General features: G+C 39.7%; 2 protein-coding genes across 5 annotated transcripts in view; both read right to left on the bottom strand.

The window, feature by feature from the left end:
• Positions 1–26,088, bottom strand: part of LOC138238305 (girdin-like) — a 38,329-nt gene that overhangs the window by 2,224 nt on the left and 10,017 nt on the right. The window contains exons 1-25 of one of the 4 annotated variants that reach the window (XM_069188516.1): positions 16,876–16,985; positions 15,531–15,635; positions 14,785–14,895; positions 12,646–12,771; positions 12,397–12,522; positions 11,254–11,358; positions 10,981–11,106; positions 10,541–10,666; positions 9,568–9,693; positions 8,888–9,013; positions 8,615–8,740; positions 8,175–8,300; positions 7,202–7,327; positions 6,522–6,647; positions 6,249–6,374; positions 5,804–5,929; positions 4,831–4,956; positions 4,151–4,276; positions 3,878–4,003; positions 3,438–3,563; positions 2,461–2,586; positions 2,079–2,204; positions 1,787–1,912; positions 1,073–1,195; positions 461–487 (exon numbers count right to left, since the gene is read on the bottom strand). In XM_069188516.1, the coding sequence (XP_069044617.1) occupies positions 461–487; positions 1,073–1,195; positions 1,787–1,912; positions 2,079–2,204; positions 2,461–2,586; positions 3,438–3,563; positions 3,878–4,003; positions 4,151–4,276; positions 4,831–4,956; positions 5,804–5,929; positions 6,249–6,374; positions 6,522–6,647; positions 7,202–7,327; positions 8,175–8,300; positions 8,615–8,740; positions 8,888–9,013; positions 9,568–9,693; positions 10,541–10,666; positions 10,981–11,106; positions 11,254–11,358; positions 12,397–12,522; positions 12,646–12,771; positions 14,785–14,895; positions 15,531–15,635; positions 16,876–16,957 (2,947 nt within the window). In that variant the 5' untranslated portion in view covers positions 16,958–16,985. Of the gene's footprint in view, positions 1–460; positions 488–1,072; positions 1,196–1,786; positions 1,913–2,078; positions 2,205–2,460; positions 2,587–3,437; positions 3,564–3,877; positions 4,004–4,150; positions 4,277–4,830; positions 4,957–5,803; positions 5,930–6,248; positions 6,375–6,521; positions 6,648–7,201; positions 7,328–8,174; positions 8,301–8,614; positions 8,741–8,887; positions 9,014–9,567; positions 9,694–10,540; positions 10,667–10,980; positions 11,107–11,253; positions 11,359–12,396; positions 12,523–12,645; positions 12,772–14,784; positions 14,896–15,530; positions 15,636–16,875; positions 16,986–26,088 lie in introns of those variants that run through there. The other 3 variants (XM_069188518.1, XM_069188517.1, XM_069188519.1) reach the window with 3 other exon arrangements.
• On the bottom strand, positions 21,573–25,933 carry LOC138238306 (zinc-binding protein A33-like). Its single transcript, XM_069188522.1, has 7 exons — positions 25,813–25,933; positions 25,521–25,646; positions 24,807–24,929; positions 24,195–24,221; positions 23,567–23,593; positions 22,830–22,856; positions 21,573–22,658 (listed from the first exon to the last, which is right to left on the bottom strand). The coding sequence occupies exons 1-7, from the start codon at positions 25,829–25,831 to the stop codon at positions 22,117–22,119; spliced, it is 891 nt and encodes a 296-aa protein (XP_069044623.1). The 5' UTR covers positions 25,832–25,933; the 3' UTR covers positions 21,573–22,116.

Raw genomic sequence — 26,088 nt, 5'->3', positions numbered from 1 at the left:
AACAACGAGCAGCTACGCAACTTGACATAGATTCTACAAGTGAATGGAACTGTACTGGACACCATTTGTTCAAGAGAAAACCATCGTGTTCTCATGAAAGAATGAGATGAATGTTTTTGTTGGTGGTGGTGGAAAACGCTGTCTCACTCCAGAATCTCCCATAAGCGTTTAATGGGGTTGAGATCGGGTGACTGGGATGGCAGTGGCATCGTTTTCATGCTCATCCAACCATTTCCTTTCCCTTTCCCTCAGACCTTCATGCAAATATCATATGTACAATGTTTCTATTGAGAGATTACTAACATTTTCCACATGGCTGTGATCTGGAAAAATGTCCTAACCCTAGTTTTTCTGTTTCTGTTTTATAATGTGCTTTTGGTTATGACCTAATATTAATATAAAAGCTGTGTTAAAACTATAACTGAAATTAAAAAAAGTATTTCAAATAAAACCAACTTACTTGAATACTCAGAAAACACACGTCTGACTGAAATAAAAGAACATTGACAGTAAGTGAGCATAAAGTCTGTCTTTTCAGAATTACAAAAATACAAATAAAATCACTTCAGTTTTTGTGGTGTTGACTGTTCATCCTGTGGTTTTTCAGGAAAAGGTGTCGCATTTGAATTATTCACACAAAGCTTTAAGGCTTTACTATGCTTGGCTTGAGGAACAATAGCTTGGCCATGTTACTTATCCAGTCAGAACTCTCCTACAAATTAACAATGGGACAGACACATCGGTGGTCTAGTGGGATTGGTAGAAGGATGCTTGGCTCAAGACTGGTGTCAAGAAAGGTCTGATTTCTCCATGTATATACCCAATTGGCTTTAACCCACTTGTCTTGAAGGATTACAACTTGGCCATGTGGAGCAAGTGCTCATAACTCTCCTATAAAATGAACTGATTGGTGGGATGTTATTGCTGGAAGGGTTCCTGTGCAAAGAATTTTGGGAAGAGAAGACTGAAGCCTAGTATTTAAACTTTAGTGAGCTGGTGGGAGCTGGGGTATTCTCTTTCTCACAAAAATACATGGAGTAGTACAGATCAAATCAATAACGTAGTGATTTACCGGTCTTGTTGGTGTCACTGGGGAAGCACATCTCTACGGGGAGATAACTGGCCTTCATGCTGCTATAGAGACGCTGCAGTCTGGAGTTCTCAGCCTCTTCATCCTCCAATTTCTTCTGTAGCTCTGGGTGACACAAACCACATTTTAGTGCAAGATAAGACATCTTTTCAATTTAATCCTTTATTCAAGCAGAGAGCATGATTGTAACTTTGACAAGAGTGAAGTAGCACCTAAATGCTTGTTTAGGGTGTGTTCATGAAAAGTAAATTATTTCTCCATATGGAAATAGATGTAATGTGTATGTACCGTATGAGGCATATTAATCGCTGCCGAAATATACAAGGTGAATATTGAGAAACTGTTACTCACCAGGGGCAGCCCAGTGGCAAATGGTGACCAATGCTGTCTCGCAGCGCTGAGGTCTTGAATTCAAATGTGCAGTTTGTGTGTTCTCCCCATGTTCGCATGGGTATCCTCCGGGTGCTCCAGATTCCTCCCACAGTCCAAAGACATAGGGGTAGGTTAACTGACTTCTGGGAAGATTGGCCTAGGTGTGAAATGTGTTTGAATTTGTACAGTATCTGTCTTCCCTGTGATGGGCTGGTGTCCCTTACAGAGTGTATCCTGGGGCCTATTGCTTGCTGAAATAGGATCCAGCTTCCCTGCAATCCGGAATTGGATGAGGTGGTTAGAAAAAGGATGGATGTGGCTCACCCGTCTTGGAGCTCTGTGTAAGTTGACAGCTTTTGGTTACATTGCTGTAGTTTCTCTGCAGGTCTGAATGGTCTCTCTGAAGGTCAGAGTGTCCTCTTTGTAGTGTCTCCAGTTTCTTCTGTAGCTCTGGATAATCAACAGATGAAACGCAGGAATATATTTTAGATAAACATTAAAGTGACCATCAGGCATCTCAAAGTTGTCAATAAAAAACATAAAAGATTGAAGTGTGAAGCTCAGTGGGATGTGAAGTTCATTATTGAAGAAGCAACATTTAGTCATAAATGTTTACCAGTCTTGGTTTTCTGCATAAGCTGACAACTTCCAGTCACATTGCCATAGTTTCTCTGCAGGTCTGAATGGTCTCTCTGAAGGTCAGCGTGCTCTCTTCGAAGAGTCTGCAGCTTCTTCTGTAGATCTGCACAATGGAGAGAAGGTAAATTACTTTTTCTTACCAGGTCAACTTTGTCATGAGGAGATGGTAATGAGGGATATTTTAAAAGTTACAAAATATAATTACTATATTTTCTTGCCAGTTCAGGTACAAAGAAGAAATTGTGTGAATTGGGTTCCTGCAACCTGTCATGGGCTGAGACCTGAAATTGGTCAATAAACAGTTGGAAGAAGGTTTGTTGGTCACCAGTGAGATATGAATGGATAAACATAAAGCTCACCAGTTTTGGATCTCTGCCTGAGAAGACGGCTCTCTGTCACATTCCTGTAGTTTCTCTGTAGATCTGAAAGTTCTCTCTGAAGACTAGAATGTTGTCTTTGAAGAGACTCCAGAGTCTTCTGCAGTTCTGGACAAAGAACACAAGGGACTTATCTCTCCTAATCTTGGAGTTGTTGTTAGAGTAAAACTTTAAATTGATGATCAACTGAAGTAAAGAAAGGAAGAACTATAAAAAAAACTCATTGTATTGTCATATTTCATCATATTGGTCCTATTTGAATTTGTTTTAGCTAAACATTATTATATATTAGCCCACAGCTATATCACCCTGCAATTCACAGCTGGCAGCCCCACTGAAGCTCAGTAGGTGTGAGTCTGGTCAGTACCTGGATGAGAGACCTCTTGTTAAAGCTAAGGTTGCTGCTGGAAGAGCTGTTAGTGGAACCAGTAGAGGGGGCTCACCCTGCATTCTGCGTGGGTCCTAATATCTCAGTATAGTGATGAGGACACTATATTGTAAGATAAGCATTGTCCTTTAAATGAGACATAAAACTGAGGTCCTGACTCTATGTGGTCATTAAAAAACCCAGAGCATATCTCGAGAAGTGTGGGGATGTTAACCCCAATGTCCTGGCCAAATTTTCCCCTGGCCTTTACCAATCATGGCCTCTTAATAAAACTCATTTATTAAATGGCTTGATTACTCTGCTCTCCTCCCCACTGAGAGCTGGTGTGTGGGGAGAGTACTGAAGCATCATCCAGGTGGGGCTGCACACAGGTGGTGGTGGAGGGGATACCCATTACCTGTAAAATGCTTTGAGTGGAGTGTCCAGAAAAGCACTATTTAACAGTAAGGAATTATTATATAATCCAATCTTCAAGATAATTATCTATGAAAAGTCATAAAGCGTCACAAATAAAGGCCAATTTGATGTGAGGTCTTTAGAAAGGAAGCAACATATAATTACAAAAGTTTACCAGTCTTGGATTTGTGCAGCAGCTCACAAGTGCCAGTGACATTGCTGTATCTTCTCTGCAGGTTAGAATGGTCTCTCTGAAGGTCAGAGTTCTCTCTTTGCAGAGCCTGCAGCTTCTTCTGTTGCTCTGCACAATGGAGAGACATTAAATGCCATGTTTTACCAAGAGATATCTGTCTTGAGGAAATGGTGAAATTTGTCAAAGCCTTGAAAGAGGATGACACTGTGAAGTCATTTGACAATGGATATTTAACAGTTGTCAGGATAATAATACAGTAAATGCATTTTCCCTCCAATGTAACTACAAACAAGACATATTTAGCTGAGATTATAACCATAAACATCTGGCATGGGCTGTGACCAGAAATTGGTCAATGAACTGTTGGAGAGAAGGTTTGTTGATCACTAGAGAGGTAGGAATATCAAAACATGATGTTTCACCAGTGTTGGTTCTCTGTGTGAGAAGATGGCTCTCTGACACATTTCTGTAGCTTCTCTGTAGATCTGAAAGGCTTCTCTGAAGGTTAGAATGTTGCTTTTGAAGGGTCTCCAGGCTCTTCTGCAGTTCTGGATATAGAACACAAGGAATGTATTTCACCTAATCTGGGAGCCATTGTTAGAGTAGAACTTTTAGTTGATGATCAACAGAAGTAAAGAGAGGAACATAAAAAAAATCTCCTTGTATTGTTTTGTAGAGCACAAAAAGTAACTCACCAGTCTTTGACTGCTGTGTGAGCCGACAGTTTCTTGTCACATTGGTACAGTTTCTCTGTAGATCCAAACAGTCTCTCTGGAGGTCACTGTGGTCTGTTTGAAGGGTTTGCAGTTTCTTCTCAAGCTCTGGATGTTCCAGAAAATAAATATTTGAATTTGTTTTAGCTAGACATTACGATGTAATCCAGTCCTTAAAAATTCAGCAATAAAAAGCCATAAGATATAAAGAGTATAGCTCAGCGTGACGTAAAAGTAATTATTAATGAAGCAACTGATAAACATTTGCCTGTCTTGGATTTGTGCACAAGCTCACAAGTGCCAGAGACATTATGGTAATTTCTCTATAGACCCCAAAGGTCTCTTTGAAGGTCAGAGTGAACTCTTCGCAGAGTCTGCAGATTCTTCTGTAGCTCTGCCCAATGGAGAGAAGGTAAATGACTTTGTCTGACCAGGTCAACTTTGTCATGAGGGATATTATAAAAGTTATAAAATATGATTACTATATTTTCTTGGCAGTTCAGGTACAATGAAGAAATTGTGAAAATTGGATTCCTGCAACCTGTCATGGGCTGAGATGTGAAATTGGTCAATAAACAGTTGAAAGAAGGTTTGTTGGTCACCAGTGAGATATGAATGGATATATGAATGGTGAGATATGAATGGATAAACATGAAGCTCACCAGTGTTGGATCTCTTCATGAGAAGATGGCTCTCTGTCACATTCCTGTAGTTTCTCTGTAGATCTAAAAGTTCTCTCTGAAGACTAGAATGTTGTCTTTGAAGAGACTCCAGAGTCTTCTGCAGTTCTGGACAAAGAACACAAGGGACTTATCTCTCCTAATCTTGGAGTTGTTGTTAGAGTAAAACTTTAAATTGATGATCAACTGAAGTAAAGAAAGGAAGAACTATAAAAAAAACTCATTGTATTGTCATATTTCATCATATTGGTCCTATTTGAATTTGTTTTAGCTAAACATTTTTATATATTAGCCCACAGCTATATCACCCTGCAATTCACAGCTGGCAGCCCCACTGAAGCTCAGTAGGTGTGAGTCTGGTCAGTACCTGGATGAGAGACCTCTTGTTAAAGCTAAGGTTGCTGCTGGAAGAGCTGTTAGTGGAACCAGTAGAGGGGGCTCACCCTGCATTCTGCGTGGGTCCTGATATCTCAGTATAGTGACGAGGACACTATATTGTAAGATAAGCATTGTCCTTTAAATGAGACATAAAACTGAGGTCTTGACTCTATATGGTCATTAAAAAACCCAGAGCATTTCTCGAGAAGTGTGGGGATGTTAACCCCAATGTCCGGCCAAATTTTCCCCTGGCCTTTACCAATCATGGCCTCTTAATAACACTCATTTATTAAATGGCTTGATCACTCTGTTCTCCTCCCTACTGAGAGCTGATGTGTGGTAAGAGCACTGGAGCATCATCCAGGTGGGGCTGCACACTGGTGGTGGAGAGGATCCCCATTACCTGTAAAACGCTTTGAGTGGAGTGTCCAGAAAAGCACTATTTAACAGTAAGGAATTATGATATAATCCGATATTTAAGATAATTATCTATGAAAAGCCATAAAGTGTCACGAATAAAGGCCAATTTGATGTGAGGTCTTTAGAAAGGAAGCAACATTTAATTCTAAAAGTTTACCAGTCTTGGATTTGTGGAGCAGCTCACAAGTGCCAGTGACATTGCTGTATCTTCTCTGCAGGTTTGAATGGTCTCTCTGCAGGTCAGACTTCTCTCTTTGCAGAGCCTGCAGCTTCTTCTGTTGCTCTGCACAATGGAGAGACATTAAATGCCATGTTTCACCAAGAGATATCTGTCTTGAGGAAATGGTGAAATTTGACAAAGCCTTGAAAGAGGATGACACTGTGAAGTCATTTGACAATGGATATTTAACAGTTGTCAGGATAATAATACAGTAAATGCATTTTCCCTCCAATGTAACTACAAACAAGACATATTTAGCTGAGGATATAACCATAAACATCTCATCTGGCATGGGCTGTGACCAGAAATTGGTCAATGAACTGTTGGAGAGAAGGTTTGTTGATCACTAGAGAGGTAGGAATATCAAAACATGATGTTTCACCAGTGTTGGTTCTCTGTGTGAGAAGGTGGCTCTCTGACACATTTCTGTAGCTTCTCTGTAGATCTGAAAGGCTTCTCTGAAGGTTAGAATGTTGCTTTTGAAGGGTCTCCAGGCTCTTCTGCAGTTCTGGATATAGAACACAAGGAATGTATTTCACCTAATCTTGGAGCCATTGTTAGAGTAGAACTTTTAGTTGATGATCAACAGAAGTAAAGAGAGGAACATAAAAAAAATCTCCTTGTATTGTTTTGTAGAGCACAAAAAGTAACTCACCAGTCTTTGACTGCTGTGTGAGCCGACAGTTTCTTGTCACATTGGTACAGTTTCTCTGTAGATCCAAACAGTCTCTCTGGAGGTCACTGTGGTCTGTTTGAAGGGTTTGCAGTTTCTTCTCCAGCTCTGGATGTTCCAGAAAAGAAATATTTGAATTTGTTTTAGCTAGACATTACAATGTAATCCAGTCCTTAAAAATTCAGCAATAAAAAGCCATAAGATATAAAGAGGATAGCTCAGCGTGACGTAAAAGTAATTATTAATGAAGCAACTGATAAACATTTGCCTGTCTTGGATTTGTGCACAAGCTCACAAGTGCCAGAGACATTATGGTAATTTCTCTATAGACCCCAAAGGTCTCTTTGAAGGTCAGAGTGAACTCTTCGCAGAGTCTGTAGATTCTTCTGTAGCTCTGCCCAATGGAGAGAAGGTAAATGACTTTGTCTTACCAGGTCAACTTTGTCATGAGGGATATTATAAAAGTTATAAAATATGATTACTATATTTTCTTGCCAGTTCAGGTACAAAGAAGAAATTGTGAGAATTGGATTCCTGCAACCTGTCATGGGCTGAGACGTGAAATTGGTCAATAAACAGTTGAAAGAAGGTTTGTTGGTCACCAGTGAGATATGAATGGATATATGAATGGTGAGATATGAATGGATAAACATGAAGCTTACCAGTGTTGGATCTCTTCATGAGAAGATGGCTCTCTGTCACATTCCTGTAGTTTCTCTGTAGATCTAAAAGTTCTCTCTGAAGACTAGAATGTTGTCTTTGAAGAGACTCCAGAGTCTTCTGCAGTTCTGGACAAAGAACACAAGGGACTTATCTCTCCTAATCTTGGAGTTGTTGTTAGAATAAAACTTTAAATTGATGATCAACTGAAGTAAAGAAAGGAGGAACTATAAAAAAAACTCATTGTATTGTCATATTTCATCATATTGGTCCTATTTGAATTTGTTTTAGCTAAACATTATTATATATTAGCCCACAGCTATATCACCCTGCAATTCACAGCTGGCAGCCCCACTGAAGCTCAGTAGGTGTGAGTCTGGTCAGTACCTGGATGAGAGACCTCTTGTTAAAGCTAAAGTTGCTGCTGGAAGAGCTGTTAGTGGAACCAGTAGAGGGGGCTCACCCTGCATTCTGCGTGGGTCCTGATATCTCAGTATAGTGACGAGGACACTATATTGTAAGATAAGCATTGTCCTTTAAATGAGACATAAAACTGAGGTCTTGACTCTATATGGTCATTAAAAAACCCAGAGCATTTCTCGAGAAGTGTGGGGATGTTAACCCCAATGTCCGGCCAAATTTTCCCCTGGCCTTTACCAATCATGGCCTCTTAATAACACTCATTTATTAAATGGCTTGATCACTCTGTTCTCCTCCCTACTGAGAGCTGATGTGTGGTAAGAGCACTGGAGCATCATCCAGGTGGGGCTGCACACTGGTGGTGGAGAGGATCCCCATTACCTGTAAAACGCTTTGAGTGGAGTGTCCAGAAAAGCACTATTTAACAGTAAGGAATTATGATATAATCCGATATTTAAGATAATTATCTATGAAAAGCCATAAAGTGTCACGAATAAAGGCCAATTTGATGTGAGGTCTTTAGAAAGGAAGCAACATTTAATTCTAAAAGTTTACCAGTCTTGGATTTGTGGAGCAGCTCACAAGTGCCAGTGACATTGCTGTATCTTCTCTGCAGGTTTGAATGGTCTCTCTGCAGGTCAGAGTTCTCTCTTTGCAGAGCCTGCAGCTTCTTCTGTTGCTCTGCACAATGGAGAGACATTAAATGCCATGTTTCACCAAGAGATATCTGTCTTGAGGAAATGGTGAAATTTGACAAAGCCTTGAAAGAGGATGACACTGTGAAGTCATTTGACAATGGATATTTAACAGTTGTCAGGATAATAATACAGTAAATGCATTTTCCCTCCAATGTAACTACAAACAAGACATATTTAGCTGAGGATATAACCATAAACATCTGGCATGGGCTGTGACCAGAAATTGGTCAATGAACTGTTGGAGAGAAGGTTTGTTGATCACTAGAGAGGTAGGAATATCAAAACATGATGTTTCACCAGTGTTGGTTCTCTGTGTGAGAAGGTGGCTCTCTGACACATTTCTGTAGCTTCTCTGTAGATCTGAAAGGCTTCTCTGAAGGTTAGAATGTTGCTTTTGAAGGGTCTCCAGGCTCTTCTGCAGTTCTGGATATAGAACACAAGGAATGTATTTCACCTAATCTTGGAGCCATTGTTAGAGTAGAACTTTTAGTTGATGATCAACAGAAGTAAAGAGAGGAACATAAAAAAAATCTCCTTGTATTGTTTTGTAGAGCACAAAAAGTAACTCACCAGTCTTTGACTGCTGTGTGAGCCGACAGTTTCTTGTCACATTGGTACAGTTTCTCTGTAGATCCAAACAGTCTCTCTGGAGGTCACTGTGGTCTGTTTGAAGGGTTTGCAGTTTCTTCTCCAGCTCTGGATGTTCCAGAAAAGAAATATTTGAATTTGTTTTAGCTAGACATTACAATGTAATCCAGTCCTTAAAAATTCAGCAATAAAAAGCCATAAGATATAAAGAGGATAGCTCAGCGTGACGTAAAAGTAATTATTAATGAAGCAACTGATAAACATTTGCCTGTCTTGGATTTGTGCACAAGCTCACAAGTGCCAGAGACATTATGGTAATTTCTCTATAGACCCCAAAGGTCTCTTTGAAGGTCAGAGTGAACTCTTCGCAGAGTCTGTAGATTCTTCTGTAGCTCTGCCCAATGGAGAGAAGGTAAATGACTTTGTCTTACCAGGTCAACTTTGTCATGAGGGATATTATAAAAGTTATAAAATATGATTACTATATTTTCTTGCCAGTTCAGGTACAAAGAAGAAATTGTGAGAATTGGATTCCTGCAACCTGTCATGGGCTGAGACGTGAAATTGGTCAATAAACAGTTGAAAGAAGGTTTGTTGGTCACCAGTGAGATATGAATGGATATATGAATGGTGAGATATGAATGGATAAACATGAAGCTTACCAGTGTTGGATCTCTTCATGAGAAGATGGCTCTCTGTCACATTCCTGTAGTTTCTCTGTAGATCTAAAAGTTCTCTCTGAAGACTAGAATGTTGTCTTTGAAGAGACTCCAGAGTCTTCTGCAGTTCTGGACAAAGAACACAAGGGACTTATCTCTCCTAATCTTGGAGTTGTTGTTAGAATAAAACTTTAAATTGATGATCAACTGAAGTAAAGAAAGGAGGAACTATAAAAAAAACTCATTGTATTGTCATATTTCATCATATTGGTCCTATTTGAATTTGTTTTAGCTAAACATTATTATATATTAGCCCACAGCTATATCACCCTGCAATTCACAGCTGGCAGCCCCACTGAAGCTCAGTAGGTGTGAGTCTGGTCAGTACCTGGATGAGAGACCTCTTGTTAAAGCTAAAGTTGCTGCTGGAAGAGCTGTTAGTGGAACCAGTAGAGGGGGCTCACCCTGCATTCTGCGTGGGTCCTGATATCTCAGTATAGTGACGAGGACACTATATTGTAAGATAAGCATTGTCCTTTAAATGAGACATAAAACTGAGGTCTTGACTCTATATGGTCATTAAAAAACCCAGAGCATTTCTCGAGAAGTGTGGGGATGTTAACCCCAATGTCCGGCCAAATTTTCCCCTGGCCTTTACCAATCATGGCCTCTTAATAACACTCATTTATTAAATGGCTTGATCACTCTGTTCTCCTCCCTACTGAGAGCTGATGTGTGGTAAGAGCACTGGAGCATCATCCAGGTGGGGCTGCACACTGGTGGTGGAGAGGATCTCCATTACCTGTAAAACGCTTTGAGTGGAGTGTCCAGAAAAGCACTATTTAACAGTAAGGAATTATGATATAATCCGATATTTAAGATAATTATCTATGAAAAGCCATAAAGTGTCACGAATAAAGGCCAATTTGATGTGAGGTCTTTAGAAAGGAAGCAACATTTAATTCTAAAAGTTTACCAGTCTTGGATTTGTGGAGCAGCTCACAAGTGCCAGTGACATTGCTGTATCTTCTCTGCAGGTTTGAATGGTCTCTCTGCAGGTCAGAGTTCTCTCTTTGCAGAGCCTGCAGCTTCTTCTGTTGCTCTGCACAATGGAGAGACATTAAATGCCATGTTTCACCAAGAGATATCTGTCTTGAGGAAATGGTGAAATTTGTCAAAGCCTTGAAAGAGGATGACACTGTGAAGTCATTTGACAATGGATATTTAACAGTTGTCAGGATAATAATACAGTAAATGCATTTTCCCTCCAATGTAACTATAAACAAGACATATTTAGCTGAGGATATAACCATAAACATCTGGCATGGGCTGTGACCAGAAATTGGTCAATGAACTGTTGGAGAGAAGGTTTGTTGATCACTAGAGAGGTAGGAATATCAAAACATGATGTTTCACCAGTGTTGGTTCTCTGTGTGAGAAGGTGGCTCTCTGACACATTTCTGTAGCTTCTCTGTAGATCTGAAAGGCTTCTCTGAAGGTTAGAATGTTGCTTTTGAAGGGTCTCCAGGCTCTTCTGCAGTTCTGGATATAGAACACAAGGAATGTATTTCACCTAATCTTGGAGCCATTGTTAGAGTAGAACTTTTAGTTGATGATCAACAGAAGTAAAGAGAGGAACATTAAAAAAATCTCCTTGTATTGTTTTGTAGAGCACAAAAAGTAACTCACCAGTCTTTGACTGCTGTGTGAGCTGACAGTTTGTTGTCACATTGGTACAGTTTCTCTGGAGGTCACTGTGGTCTGTTTGAAGGGTTTGCAGTTTCTTCTCCACCTCTGGATGTTACAGAAAATAAATATTTGAATTTGTTTTAGCTAAACATTATGATGTTATCCAGTCCTAAAAGAATCAGCAATAAAGAGCCATAAGATATAAAATAGCTCAACGTGACGTAATAGTCATCATTAAAGAAGCAACTGATAATCAAACATTTGCCAGTATTGGATTTGTGCACAAGCTCACAAGTGTCAGAAACATTATGGTAATTTCTCTGTAGACCCGAATGGTCTATGTGAAGGTCAAAGTGCTCTCTTTATCTGTAGATAAAGAGGATGAGGATGAGACCATCACAAAGGTCTACACCTGTCTTGGCTTGTTTTATAAGCTGACTGTGTTCCGTGACATTGCTGTAGTCTCTCTGAAGGTCCGAAAGATCTCCCTGAAGGTCAAAGTTGTCTCTTTGAAGGGTCTTCAGTGAATTCTGTAGTTCTTGATGCCAAACACAAGAACTTTCATGTACTTTTGTAAACTCTGTTGGCATACATCTTCAGGATGATCATTGAAAAGCCATGGTGGAAAACGTTCTGAACCTATTAAGTTGTAGGTCATCACTGAATGATCTCGGTGAAAATCAACATTTTACCTTTGATGGGTCTCAAGATTTTTGCAAAATTTGGATATACAGTAATGGAAACAATAATTGTCACATTTGGCTTCATCCTTATTCGCTTCTGAAATAATGGAGAATAAAAGCCAGCAGAACTTAGTGCATCCTGCTAACATCTCCTTTTGTCCACAAATGAAGAACTAAAACATCTGCAAGATGTCTGATGTCATAATTTGATCATTCATATCAATATTTACAGATACAATTAAACAATGATAATGTCTATTTATATTAGACTCTATTGCTAGAGTCCCAGAATGCTCTGTATACTTCACTATTATACAAACACATAATATGCTCAGTGCAATGCACTCATGCTCCTCTTCCACTCTCAGTATTTGTAGCTGAGAAATTATTTGATTAATAGATTTTTGTTTACATTATTTCATTAGCTAATAGAAACTCTAGAGAATAAATTATAATTTACCAGTGCTGTATCTCTGGGTAAGCAATTGGCCGTTTGACAATTTCCTGTAACTTTCCTGTAGATCAGAATGGTCTTTCTGAAGGGTAGAGTGCTGTTTTTGAAGGCTCTCCAGAGACATCAGAAGTTCTGGGTGAACCACATAAAAGATATTTTCAGTTGATCTTGAAACCTGGGATTATGTACAGTAAGTCCTCAAAATGATTGTTTAAAAAGCCACACAAGAAAGAGGTTTGTAACTGTAAACATCACCTGTCTTGGAGTTCAGTGTAAGCTGACAAGTTTCAGTCACATTTCTGAAGTTTCTCTCTACATCGGCATGGTCTTTTTGAAGGTCAGAAAATTCTTGCTGAAGGATTTGAAGCTTGTTCTGTAGTTCTGCAGAATTAACAAAAGAATAGTTTTTTTGTTGATCTTGTTACTGGGTAGGTAAAGCTGATCAGTCAAAATGTAAAATGATGTTTAGTGTTTTAAAAACATGAAATCAGGTAATATGAACCAGTCAATTGTACAGCAGTGTAATACACTTTATTGCGTTAGGTAGCATGGTAGGACAATCTGTACATGTGTTATTCCTAAGAAAGTGTCGAGTTAAGATTGAGAACATGCCAATAGAGATGCCTATCTCCCCAGTAAATTGCTAGTCCCAAAGAAGACTTGACTTGGATCCTACATGAATCCCACTAATAAGAGTGGAAAGACTCTCACCTAGTTGAACCTATTTGGCCTGAAATTCTTCTATTTACTAGTAGCAGACACAGCTATGACCCAGGCTATTACTCAGAATACAATTTCTTTCTTTTTACACACTTATAAATCTCAACCTGAGATTCTCTGAATTGACTCTTCTAAGGAATCATATGGGTTTATTCTGACATCCTCCTGCGACTCTGCATAGCTTTTTAAGGAGAGGCTGTGTATAGGTGCAGCTAAGTTCCCCGATTGCCTTACACAGATGTAGTGTAAAACGTATATTTTCCATGCCCTGGTGGCTCCACCCTCTTTAAAATTCTTAAACCTGGCTGACCTCTTACATTAGTTAAACATTATTTTAGATGTTAGACAAATACTTTATATGCTCAAAATACTGTATGTCTTACACTACATCTAGATGTTTTTATATAGCACCTTCAAAGGTGGCTTTACAGAATGACAACAAAAACAATAAAAAAATACACAAGATATGCACAATGAGAATACACAATGAGAGGAGACAGTAGATGGGGATGCTGAATACAGTAGGAGCAGAGGGGTAAAGAACAGAACCAGTTAAGTAAAGGCTCTTCTAAAGAAGAAGGTTTTGAGTCTGGATTTTAGGAGTTTAGAGAAGCGTGACTCTCTGATATCCTTGGAGATATAGTTCCAAAGCTTTGGGGCATAACAGGAGAAGGTCCTGTCACCCACACAGTGTAAATGGAGGACTGAAAGGAGATCAGATTAAGTAGAGCGAAGGTTGTGAGGTGGGGAGTAGGACGATAATAGCTCAGACAGGTACTGAGGTGCCAATCCATGCAGAGCCTTATAAGTGAGCATGAGGATTTTGAAGTCAGCACAAAACTTGACAGGAAGCCAGTGCAAGGACTCCAGGACAGGAGATCACTTGCACCAGACCTGGTCAGGATTCAGGATTTGGATATTTTGGAGTTTGTTCAATGTGAATTTAGAAAGCCCAGCAAGTAGACCGTTACAGTAGTAAATTTGGGAGAAGACAAACGTGTTGATCAGCTTTTCAGCCACAGTCAGTGATAACATAGGACATAGTCTGGTAATTTGTAGACTGGTTTCTGATCAGACTGAGGTAAAAGAAAGATTTTCTGACAATATGTTGCACATCTGGGTCAAATGTCACGCCTGAATCAAATATCTCCCCCAAGTTTTTCAATTTAGTCTGAAGTTCAAGTACAGTGCCATCCACAGATAGGGTAACAGCTCAGGCTTTACAAAGTTGATGGGTGGGTGCAAATAAGCTTGCATATTGGCACTGTGTATTTTGGGAATATTACTCATACCACAACATTGACAGAGGTAGAACGATCTGAAGAGAATTCTACTTCTGACTTTTTAGTAAATAAAGTCTTATCAGCAATGGATAGCTGTTTTCCCCATCAGTATGGTATAGCTGATTTTGATCACAGAAATGACTGACATGGAGTCACTGTGTAATGTATGTTAATTCTAGGTTTAGTTCCAGATTTAGAAGAGCCAAAGTTCTTAGCTTCTAAAATAAGCAGGTTTCTGATGAGGAACTGAGGTTTTTCACCTTTTCAAACCAACTACTGAATTCTGCCTTTGGCGATTCAAGTTTTCGAACCAGTCAGCTACGTCGTAATTGACCCTCGATAAAAAAAAATCTCATTTTAAATTCAAAGCTTTTAGAAATGCAATCTTTACCAGTTATGAGGTTAGACGTGTTCATTCGGAAATCCTCCTGTTGGTTCTGCAGTGTTAGTGGATGTTCAGGAAGGCCACTTGCCTCAGAATGTTCCATTGACCTGTGGTAAACTGAATGGGCAAAAACATGTATGAGAAAACCAGCAACTGAAAACGCAGCAGAACTTCTCCTTCACTTGATGTTTTTGCAAAAGCATCTTAGAACTGATAAGTAGTTCAGGTGGGGATCTGCGTCAGCATGAGTAGGGTGTCAAGGAACAAGTAATAGGTTTATTCCATGCTGAACAAAAGAAGAAACGTTGTTTTCCTTCTTCTTCTTTTTTCTTCCTTTGCAGCCTAGGCATGCTGACACAGCTACCCACCCGAACTGCTTCAGCCTACTTCTGCTGTGACCCACTATGCCTTCTGCTAAATCTTTTTCTAGATCTCTTCGTCAGCCCTTCTCCTCCTCCCTGAGCTACTTGCCCCCTTTTCTCACCAAACCAGCATTCCATCTCCTCACAGTGACTGACCTGTTCCAAGACCAGGCTTTCTTACCAGCTCCTATTCCTTTACAGGATACCCGAAGAAGGCTCCACACCCAAAACATTGTGTTTCTTTTCTCCACTTTTCAGCATGGAATAAACCTTTACTTGTTCTGTAAAAGTACATATGCATTGGTCTATACATTCACCAATATGCAGCAGAGTACATTCAATACAAAACTTCCCAGTGTCAGCACTGAACTGCTCCCTGCTGGTACTCACAGTAGAGACCCACTCCAGCACTGAGTGTGCTGATCCACAGAATGGCAAAGACCAGCGCAAGGCTCCTGTAGGATGACACTCTCTTCTCTGAGCTCGGCTGAGTCCCTGGGAATGGGAATAAGAGACTTGGTGATCTTTGATGACTTCAGTGCCAGTACAGTACTTGAAACCACCAGAGCTGTCCTTTTGCCATTGTTATCTTTTTATAACAGGTCATCAACTTAAAGATTCAGAATTAAACAAAGGAACAGCACTGCGCTCATTCAGCAAATTGGGTTCTGTATTCTGTGCAACTGGGGCTGACAAAGAGGGAAGTAGAAAGTGTTCATATCTGATATTGTCTAATATAAAAGAAACTCCTGCACGCTGCGATGTGCCAATCTCTATTAAGTAAGTATGGATTTTTTGAGATGTGGTTTGTTTTTTCAAATGATAATTTACATTATTTTTATGTACCAGTAATGGAATCAAAGGTTTTGCACGTGTGTAGTTCCACTGTGTATAATATGACAATATAAAATCACAGTTCTCTTCACTTCATTTGCAATGTTTCCAGTTTTCAAGCACTTTACTTGAGATGACTGAATCACACTTTAGCCTTTTCTTTTTGTTATAACATTTGTGTTTCTATACAGCAGCAAAAAATAATGCTTCACAAAATACATGAATCCAGTTGTTCTCTTGTTAATACTAAGGCAAACATTTGCCTCAGAATTTTGACCTGTGGTAAACCGAATGGATAGATACAGGCAAGAGAACTCACCAAAACTGAAATACAGTATATTCAGGAGAGTATATTTCAGAGCTAGGAGCTTTATTGTTGATGGAAAAGAGACTTTGTCAATCCAAAAATTCAACTTTATTCAGTCTTTGAAATATTGTAATCAATGAGATACAGATAACAGAAATTCTGCCCTGGCTGAACCTAATCATATATTTCCAATCAAGGACTGTTGGACACTAAACTGTTGGCATTTCTATGTGAGATGAACAATTTTATTACTATTAATATATAGAAAATAAAGATCATTTACAACTCTCATGAGGAAAATGGACTGAAAACGGATGAATGATAGTTTATTAACATGGAAAACATAGGCATTGGGTAACTGTAAGTAAAAGTCCCCTCTGCCTTTGTTGAAAAAAAAATTCTTGTGAAGTGAATAATATTGTAAGAATTATTCTTTAACATAAGTGTTGAATCAGTTAAAAACTAAAAGAGGCAATTTGGCCCATGAAAGGTGCTATATAAAATGTAGGTTATGAACAGTGTTACTTGTCCTCAGAGATTGGTTCATGAATTCAGAAATTAAGGCTATTTTTCAGATTGACGTCTGGACTCTACCTTCAAGTTTCCCAGTGTGTGACGGCCCTTCTGTCAGCTTCCTCATGGTTTTAAGCTCCACGTCTTTCTCAGGATTCCCCATCTCTGATGATCGCCAGCTCTGTGGGCTTTCTCAAGAGGGACTTCTCTTTTATCTCTGAAGGGCTGGGTCAGGGGGAGGGGGGACTGTTGTGTGGAAATTCACCCAATTCCTTCGCCTGCTATTGCATCATGTCTGCCTGTGTGCTTAGTATTGCACAGACCTTTTTAGCCCTGCTGAGCTCTGCCATGCTCAGCTCTGCTCAGCTTAGTTCAGTTTAGCTCAACTCTGCTCATCTTAGCTCTGCTCAGCTCAGACCTGCTCAGCCCTGTGTCGCAAATCGCACACAAGCATGCAGGCAGCCAGGCGCCTACCTAGTTTGTGTCTGCTGAAGACCAGTGCTGGCCAGAGCACAGGGAAATATGGACGAGGAGGATGAATTGAACTTCTGTCCTATTTCGGTTTTACCCTAACTTTCGGAATTTGGTCACAAAGGTCCTACTGGTCCAAGGGTCCTTCCATGTGGCTCAAAGGGCAAAGACATTTCTCCTCCTGCGATCAAGCGTTTGAGCCTGGATTACTTCACTAGCCACTTATAGGTCAGGATTCTAGTGACAAGTTCCAAAATAATTTAAAAGAGAATCCAAGTTTGCAGGTAAAAATTTAAACAATTGACAAAGACCTCTTCAACAATTTAACCTTACAAACCTTATACAGTAATATATATAGTGTGCAACCAAATAGTCTTAACTTCAGCCATCAAAGTAAACACAGACTCACTCTAAATAAATGATGTACCTAATGTAAAAAGGTGATTTTGTATCTTTTGTTCATGACACAGATATAAAAGAAGAATCATAAAATATTTTGAGTGTAACAAGAATCTTATTTCTTTTTTTCTCTTACTTTGACCATGTACTGGGTTCTCTTTGCAAGAACACCAGAACATAATTGAGGTTTCCACAGTATGTTTGTTTTCAAAACAAAGTCAACATCTTTATTAGATTATCCCTTTAGATACAATTTGTAATTTGTTTTAGAGCAATTTTTACTTTCATCCTCTAATTGCATCCTGTAGATAAAGTAAAGTCTACAGCCTCAAAGATGTGTTGTATCGGCACAGCTCTGGACTTTCCCTGCTGAATTCCCTTGACTTTGCACGGCAGCTGTGCTCTGAGGAAAAGATGACAAATCCAGAGCTGATCTCTTTCACATTCTCATAAATGTTGTATATCTTTAAACTGCACTGAGATAGAAAGTGCAACCGAAAGAGGAACCTGCCTTCATTTACAAGTCTGATTCAAATAAGCTACTATCATTGACAGGACAAGAAAACTCTCATATAAAATTTGGTGTGTTTTACGCCTGCCTTTTGTGGGCTGGACAATTTCTTTAGCACTTTCATAGTTAGAAACTGCTAAAACTACTATCATATTTTTTAATTCGATATACCAATGCTGAGACACTTCAATAAGTTCTAATTCAATGATGTATTATTAATTTATTGTTAAAAATCATTGATAGATTTGTTAATAAATTATTGGATAATAATATTTCATACAGTTAATAATTAAATAAGTAATAATGTTTTTTTGTTGTTAATTATTTGCACACAGGCCATGCTGTGTCATTTCCATCAGAGGAAATGAAACTGAAAATTTTGAGGATTGACAGTAAGTTTCCATTTCCTAAGGCTGACATCAGCAGTACCTGAGGGTTTATATCGGCTGCAGTCCCTCGCCCAAGTCGCACAGCCTCACGGCCTGGAGAAAGAGCAGAAGCAGCAAGAAAGAGCAGCGGCTCACCTTGACGAACTCTGAGGGATTCGCTACTAAATCTCCTCATGAAGATCAAAATCTTGTCGCTATTCAGCCATTTGGTTAAGATCAAATATGTGTGGCCTGACCACAGCTCTTGGCCTTCCTGAGGTCTAGACGGAGATCGAAGACTCCTGAAGCGTGTGCAAAGTGACACTGGCCTGAGCCAGTGTCACTTTGGGTTGAGCCCATCAGTTTAAGGCTAGGCAGCAGCTGAGCTGTGTGGGAACCAGTATTTTCTCCCCTTCTTTTCTCCTCACCTTTCCTTTTATCTCTGCCTCCTTGACCTCCTGGCTAGGGTTGAGTGTGCGTGGCCTAACCACAATGCTCTCTCCCCCCCTTGAGACCTGGAAGCTTCTCTTCCTCTCTCTTCCTGCTCTTTCTTTCTACCTCCTTTGCCTCTAGGCTGAAAGTGTGCGTGGCCTGCGGACGCACTCTTCTTTCTCACTTTCTCTGCAATGGCAGAAACAAGGACCACTGGAAGAAGGTGGAAGAAGAAACGCCATGGCATCCTTCTTCGAGGGACTGGAGAAAATCTTTTGCCTCCAGACAAGTCAGTCCAGTGCTTACATAGAGATTTTTTTTGGGGGGGCTCTGATGTAAGTTACCAGAAGGTAACAACAAAATGTGGGGGGTGGGAACTAAACCCCCCTCTCTCTAATTTTCCGGTGGAACCGATGAGGAAAGGAAACCAGAGGACCATCACAATGCACATGTTTAACCCCAACCTGCCAACGGAGCTGGTAACCACTTTCTTGGAGAGACACAAGTGAACGTGATATCCCAGCCCCGGGACTTGAGGGACTGGAGTTCGCTGTCCGGACTGGCCAGCGCCAGTATCAAGCCCTCTTGAGGAAAGACCTAGACACCAGGGACTGGGAGCAGCAGAGTAAGACCTCAACATCATCATCCCTACACTCTACCCTAAAGTGGACTCAGAGACAAACAGGTTGGGGGGCGGGTGGGGACATCTGGGACAATTTTATTCAGGAAGCCAAGGCAGCAGAGGATAGAACTACAGGACTGCATTATTTTGGGACATTTGTTGGGTAATGGGGGCCCACTGGGGTATGTGGCATTACGCGGGGGCATGTTCAGTGTGGAGGCGGAGACCTGGATTAAGTGTGATGCGTTGCCTTAGCAACCACAGGTGACCAGGCTAATTTAGGACAAGCCGTAGCTGTGGAGGGCCCTGAAGAGCTCATTGAGCACCTCCCCGGAGGGACAGACAAGCATGATTCAAGTCCCGATACCCCGCAAGGAGATAACATTCCAGTGACAGTCCCAGACGGGATTGAGTCAGAGAGTGTTGAGGCCTCATTTTTGCTTCCGTTGATTTTTTTTTTATTTTCTTCTGCTGTGAGGATTCAGCGGGGCACGTTGACTTCTCTTTTGTTTTTGGCCCTGCTCTTTTTCTTTCAGTCTGGACCCCGATAAATAGGGATAGTCCAGACTAGAAACAACTGTTCCAAGTGGTCTTTCTTTGCTCCCTGGACTGGACCCGATAAATAGGGACAGTCCAGTGTGGCTGTCGCTGTGCCAAGCAGTGAGCTTTTTCCTTTTTTTTAATGGTTTTTGCTAACCTCACTCCGGTGCCTCCACCCCCTCAAATGGGGCATCGACTTTTACCGGTGTACTCTGGGTGTTGAGTGGACGCCAAGGAATGTTGTTAGCCACTGGGAAATAAAAGGGCACTTTAGGCATATTAGTATCTGTTGCTGGTCTCTGCATGCACTGCTGATTCTGGGAGATGAAAACAACCTGAGGACAAGGACAAGGACGTAAGGATATTAGCTAGGTGCTTAGCCACGTACAAGGCAGGAATAATTCCTGTTTAAGGGGTCACCTCTCCCCTTTTTCTTTAGGCACACTAAAAACGAAATTAGGTGTGACTTCAACAGCTGTTGGAAGAGGTTTGTTAACAGCCTGGGAATATCTCTGTTTTCCTTCAGTAATTGATAGGATATCATCATACCCAGGAAATTAATCTTGAGTGCTTCTAGTAACTGTAGCATGTCTGCCTCTTCTATACAAATGCTATTTCATTTGGAACATTGTCTTTCCTAAGCCTCAGGCATGTTGCTGAATTCTTCCCTGATAAACATCTGAGTGAAATATCCACTGAATTTGTCAGACATTTTCGTCTCATTGTTGAGACATTTCCTGTTGTTATCCCAGAGATATTCTATTTCATCCTCCACCGAGTAAGATAAAAAAACACAATAATCATCTGCTGAAGACCGGGTCAAGGTTGTAGCTTGTGAATTTTTCTTTGTGTGGGACACCAGGTCCAAGTTGGGAGCTGATGTTGAATAGACTCTGATTAATGTTGTTCATTTTCAGACGTTGTGCTCTATGGACAGTTATGAAGCTTGTCTGGGGTACCTGGGTATACAGAGGCCTTTATCTGACTAAACTGGATTCCAGTATACTGCTGAATACTACTCTCATCCAGCCTGCTTTTCAGTGGCAACAACATACTGTATAAGGCTCTAAGAACATGGGTTTCATTTGTTTTCATCAGTTCTGTTCAATTCAGCTGTATTTGTTTATTATAGAGGTCTTTACATTTAATAGACCCTCTTATTGTATGCTGTTTCTAAAATGTTAGCATTAAAGAGAATTTTTATTTAGCTCTCATTGTATTAAGAATAAAATGGACACTTTTTATTTATGGTACAGACTGAAATTACCCGTCTTACAAGGACATTTATTTGCCACTGTACCCATTAATTTTGGCAGTATGGCTGTTTTTTTGTCCTTATTAGAATTACTTTAAGGCAGGGATTGGTCATCCTTGGAGTTGGATCAGGTTTCACAGATCACTCTTAAAATCAGCAATATCTAAACAATCTGAACAATTTCAGTTTGAGCATTAAAGCTTTTAATTTGATCATTGAATTGAAGGATCATAAGGAATGAAAATGCAAGCAGCTTGTAGTTCCAAGATACTGCATTTGGCTTGGTTGACTTAATTGAACCTAAAAGCCAACTAAAGTATTAAATGTGTTGTGTTCCAGTCTTTCCAAATTGCCTATTTAATGGTAACTTATAAGAACTTCTAGATTCAAGCAGGCAACCCATCCTGATACTGTAGTTATGCCTTTGAACGGAATTGTTATTATTTACAATATATGCCTAGCAGGATATATTGTGAGTTTCAGATTAGATTAGCATGAATGAGTATGAACTATAAAATATGTTCTTTAGGTTTAAACATTATATATATATCCCATTTGTAACCTTTCTTTCAGCACGAACATTTCATTGTGACCATTTTTATTTAACTATATTATTTTAACTCAAACTAAAAACAATATCTGCAAATGTTACAATGAATCATCAAAATGAATAATAAAACTAAGCAGTCTATAAGTAGTACTACAAGAAACCTGAACTTGATGTTTAGTCTTTTATCTCAGTGGGAGAGATGATCAGTGGGGCAGAGTTTTTGCCATCATCATTGGTGTTGGGATTGAAGTATGGATACAGTTTCTCAGTGAAGGTGTCATTGAAAGTGTAAATGTGATTCCTGGTCTCCACATTGTAAAAGGAGACCTGTCCCTCCTCATAATTCAAGTATATCCCCACCTTCTTGGGTTTTGTACTCAGTGATAGGAGAACAGAGGTGTCTTCAAGTGCCCAATATTCATTATTCCTTAACCACATAGTCCAGTAGCCATTCTTGGGACTCAGTGTAATATCCCCCTTCCTTTTGATGGACTCTCTCGCAATTCCTAAAGTCCATTTAGTCTTCTCCCCCACCTCCACCTCCCAGTAGTGTCTCCCAGAGGAGAATCCCTCCCTGCCCAGCACAGAAACAACAGGATCAAATCTCTGTGGAGAATCAGGCAGAGTCTGTCTTCGATCACCCAGCCTCACTTGTTTCCCATCCTCGGACAGGATGAGACTGGGATGCGCTGAATTGGGATCCAGTGTCACATCAACTGTTTAGGAAAGAAACAACAATGACCAATGAGAACTGTACATATACTGTATGATTTAACATAAATTTATGACTATTTTTACTTTTACAATGTTTCTGTTCAGAGTTGAGTGTGACCTGGTGTGGTGGTGACAGGAAACACTATTGAAGAGAGATGATGGGAAAACCGTACCTGAGGCCTCACGAATCCACTTCCACACTGGGGAAAAAAGGAGTTTAGTTATTTGTGTGCTGCGAAGTCAGGTCCATTGACACAATCCACACTGGTGTATTCGTAAAGCATTTTCTGGCATGTAAGGTTTTTGACAATTGTGTTTTTGTTATCAGAAAAAAAACTCTCTTTGTGTGTGCAGTAGTTCCAAAGTCTAGCAATTTGACAGATAATTAAATGCCATACAACTTGAATACTGTACTGTGCTAAGGCTGTTAGAAAATGAAATATAGTTTAATGACAAATGTTCTAAGTAATACTACTATAAACAAAATAGCAAATGAGAGTTTAGCCCTTGACATCTAAATTTTTTTCTAGTTAAATCCATCTTGTATGAATGTTCTTATGTTTCCAGTTATTTAACCTATAATATTTATATATTATGGTCATTTATAGCCAGTCAATCATATTCTATGATAATTATTATTAATTTGACCTTCCTAGAACAGGAAATGTAAGTAGGTAAGGTTGATTGTAAATCACATTTATATATAATTAAATGATATATATATATATTTGTATACTGTATTAAATATATTTAAAATATTAATACAAACTGTATCTTCATGATTTTGCTGGTATTTAATCAATCAATTCTATATAATGGATTTAAATCGATTCAATCACGTGCTAGGATTTTTATTCAAAATTATATATTACTAGACCTTTCAAGAGAAAATGAAAAGACAAATTGTTACCTGGTATGGGGGTAACTCCTTCCTTTCCTGTTGTGAAGAAAATCGTCACTTACTGAATATATTAATAACACTTCTTCATTACTTTACTGTCTGTGTTTTTACTTACAGGTCACTGTCGAAATAAAGGAAACACCGACAAAGTATCTCAATAGGGTGTTGGGCCAACAACGAGCAGCTACGCAACTTGACATAGATTCTACAAGTGAATGGCACTGTACTGGACACCATTTTTCAAGAGAAAACCATCGTGTTCTCATGAAAGAATGAGATGAATGTTTTTGTTGATGGTGGTGGAAAACGCTGTCTCACTCCAGAATCTCCCATAAGCGTTTAATGGGGTTGAGATCGGGTGACTGGGATGGCAGTGGCATCGTTTTCATGCTCATCCAACCATTTCCTTTCCCTTTCCCTCAGACCTTCATGCAAATATCATATGTACAATGTTTCTATTGAGAGATTACTAACATTTTCAACATGGCTGTGATCTGGAAAAATGTCCTAACCCTAACCCTAGTTTTTCTGTTTCTGTTTTATAATGTGCTTTTGGTTATGACCTAATATTAATATAAAAGCTGTGTTAAAACTATAACTGAAATTAAAATAAGTATTTCAAATAAAACCAACTTACTTGAATACTCAGAAAACACACGTCTGACTGAAATAAAAGAACATTGACAGTAAGTGAGCATAAAGTCTGTCTTTTCAGAATTACAAAAATACAAATAAAATCACTTTAGTTTTTGTGGTGTTGACTGTTCATCCTGTGGTTTTTCAGGAAAAGGTGTTGCATTTGAATTATTCACACAAAGCTTTAAGGCTTTACTATGCTTGGCTTGAGGAACAATAGCTTGGCCATGTTACTTATCCAGTCAGAACTCTCCTACAAATTAACAATGGGACAGACACATCGGTGGTCTAGTGGGATTGGTAGAAGGATGCTTGGCTCAAGACTGGTGTCAAGAAAGGTCTGATTTCTCCGTGTATATACCCAATTGGCTTTAACCCACTTGTCTTGAAGGATTACAACTTGGCCATGTGGAGCAAGTGCTCATAACTCTCCTATAAAATGAACTGATTGGTGGGATGTTATTGCTGGAAGGGTTCCTATGCAAAGAATTTTGGGAAGAGAAGACTGAAGCCTAGTATTGATACTTTAGTGAGCTGGTGGGAGTTGGGGTATTCTCTTTCTCACAAAAATACATGGAGTAGTACAGATCAAATTAATAACGTAGTGATTTACCGGTCTTGTTGGTGTCACTGGGGAAGCACATCTCTACGGGGAGATAACTGGCCTTCATGCTGCTATAGAGACGCTGCAGTCTGGAGTTCTCAGCCTCTTCATCCTCCAATTTCTTCTGTAGCTCTGGGTGACACAAACCACATTTTAGTGCAAGATAAGACATCTTTTCAATTTAATCCTTTATTCAAGCAGAGAGCATGATTGTAACTTTGACAAGAGTGAAGTAGCACCTAAATGCTTGTTTAGGGTGTGTTCATGAAAAGTAAATTATTTCTCCATATGGAAATAGATGTAATGTGTATGTACCGTATGAGGCATATTAATCGCTGCCAAAATACACTAGGTGAATATTGAGAAACTGTTACTCACCAGGGGCAGCCCAGTGGCAAATGGTGACCAATGCTGTCTCGCAGCGCTGAGGTCTTGAATTCAAATGTGCAGTTTGTGGATTCTCCCCATGTTTGCGTGGGTATCCTTTGGGTGCTCCAGATTCCTCCCACAGTCCAAAGACATAGGGGTAGGTTGACTGTCTTCTTGGAAGATTGGCCTAGGTGTGAAATGTGTTTGTATTTGTACAGTATCTGTCTTCCCTGTGATGGGCTGGTGTCCCTTACAGAGTGTATCCTGGGGCCTATTGCTTGCTGAAATAGGATCCGGCTTCCCTGCAATCCGGAATTGGATGAGGTGGTTAGAAAAAGGATGGATGTGGCTCACCTGTCTTGGAGCTCTGTGCAAGTCGACAGCTTCTGGTTACATTGCTGTAGTTTCTCTGCAGGTCTGAATGGTCTCTCTGAAGGTCAGAGTGTCCTCTTTGTAGTGTCTCCAGTTTCTTCTGTAGCTCTGGATAATCAACAGATGAAACGCAGGAATATATTTTAGATAAACATTAAAGTGACCATCAGGCATCTCAAAGTTGTCAATAAAAAACATAAAAGATTGAAGTGTGAAGCTCAGTGGGATGTGAAGTTCATTATTGAAGAAGCAACATTTAGTCATAAATGTTTACCAGTCTTGGTTTTCTGCATAAGCTGACAACTTCCAGTCACATTGCCATAGTTTCTCTGCAGGTCTGAATGGTCTCTCTGAAGGTCAGAGTGCTCTCTTCGAAGAGTCTGCAGCTTCTTCTGTAGATCTGCACAATGGAGAGAAGGTAAATGACTTTTTCTTACCAGGTCAACTTTGTCATGAGGAGAGGGTAATGAGGGATATTTTAAAAGTTACAAAATATGATTACTATATTTTCTTGCCAGTTCAGGTACAAAGAAGAAATTGTGTAAATTGG

This window comes from Lepisosteus oculatus, chromosome 4 (genome assembly GCF_040954835.1).
Source record: "Lepisosteus oculatus isolate fLepOcu1 chromosome 4, fLepOcu1.hap2, whole genome shotgun sequence".
NCBI lineage: Eukaryota > Metazoa > Chordata > Actinopteri > Semionotiformes > Lepisosteidae > Lepisosteus > Lepisosteus oculatus.
The sequence above is the reverse complement of the archived record's forward strand: the minus strand, read 5'-3'. Positions and strand labels throughout refer to the sequence as shown.

Coding starts and splice junctions, on each gene's coding strand:
- LOC138238306 (XM_069188522.1), bottom strand. Junction 22,857..23,566: donor AGGAGTTACCCCCATACCAG/GTAACAATTTGT, acceptor TTTTTTCCCCAG/TGTGGAAGTGGATTCGTGAG. Junction 22,659..22,829: donor GTGGATTCGTGAGGCCTCAG/GTACGGTTTTCC, acceptor TTTCCTAAACAG/TTGATGTGACACTGGATCCC.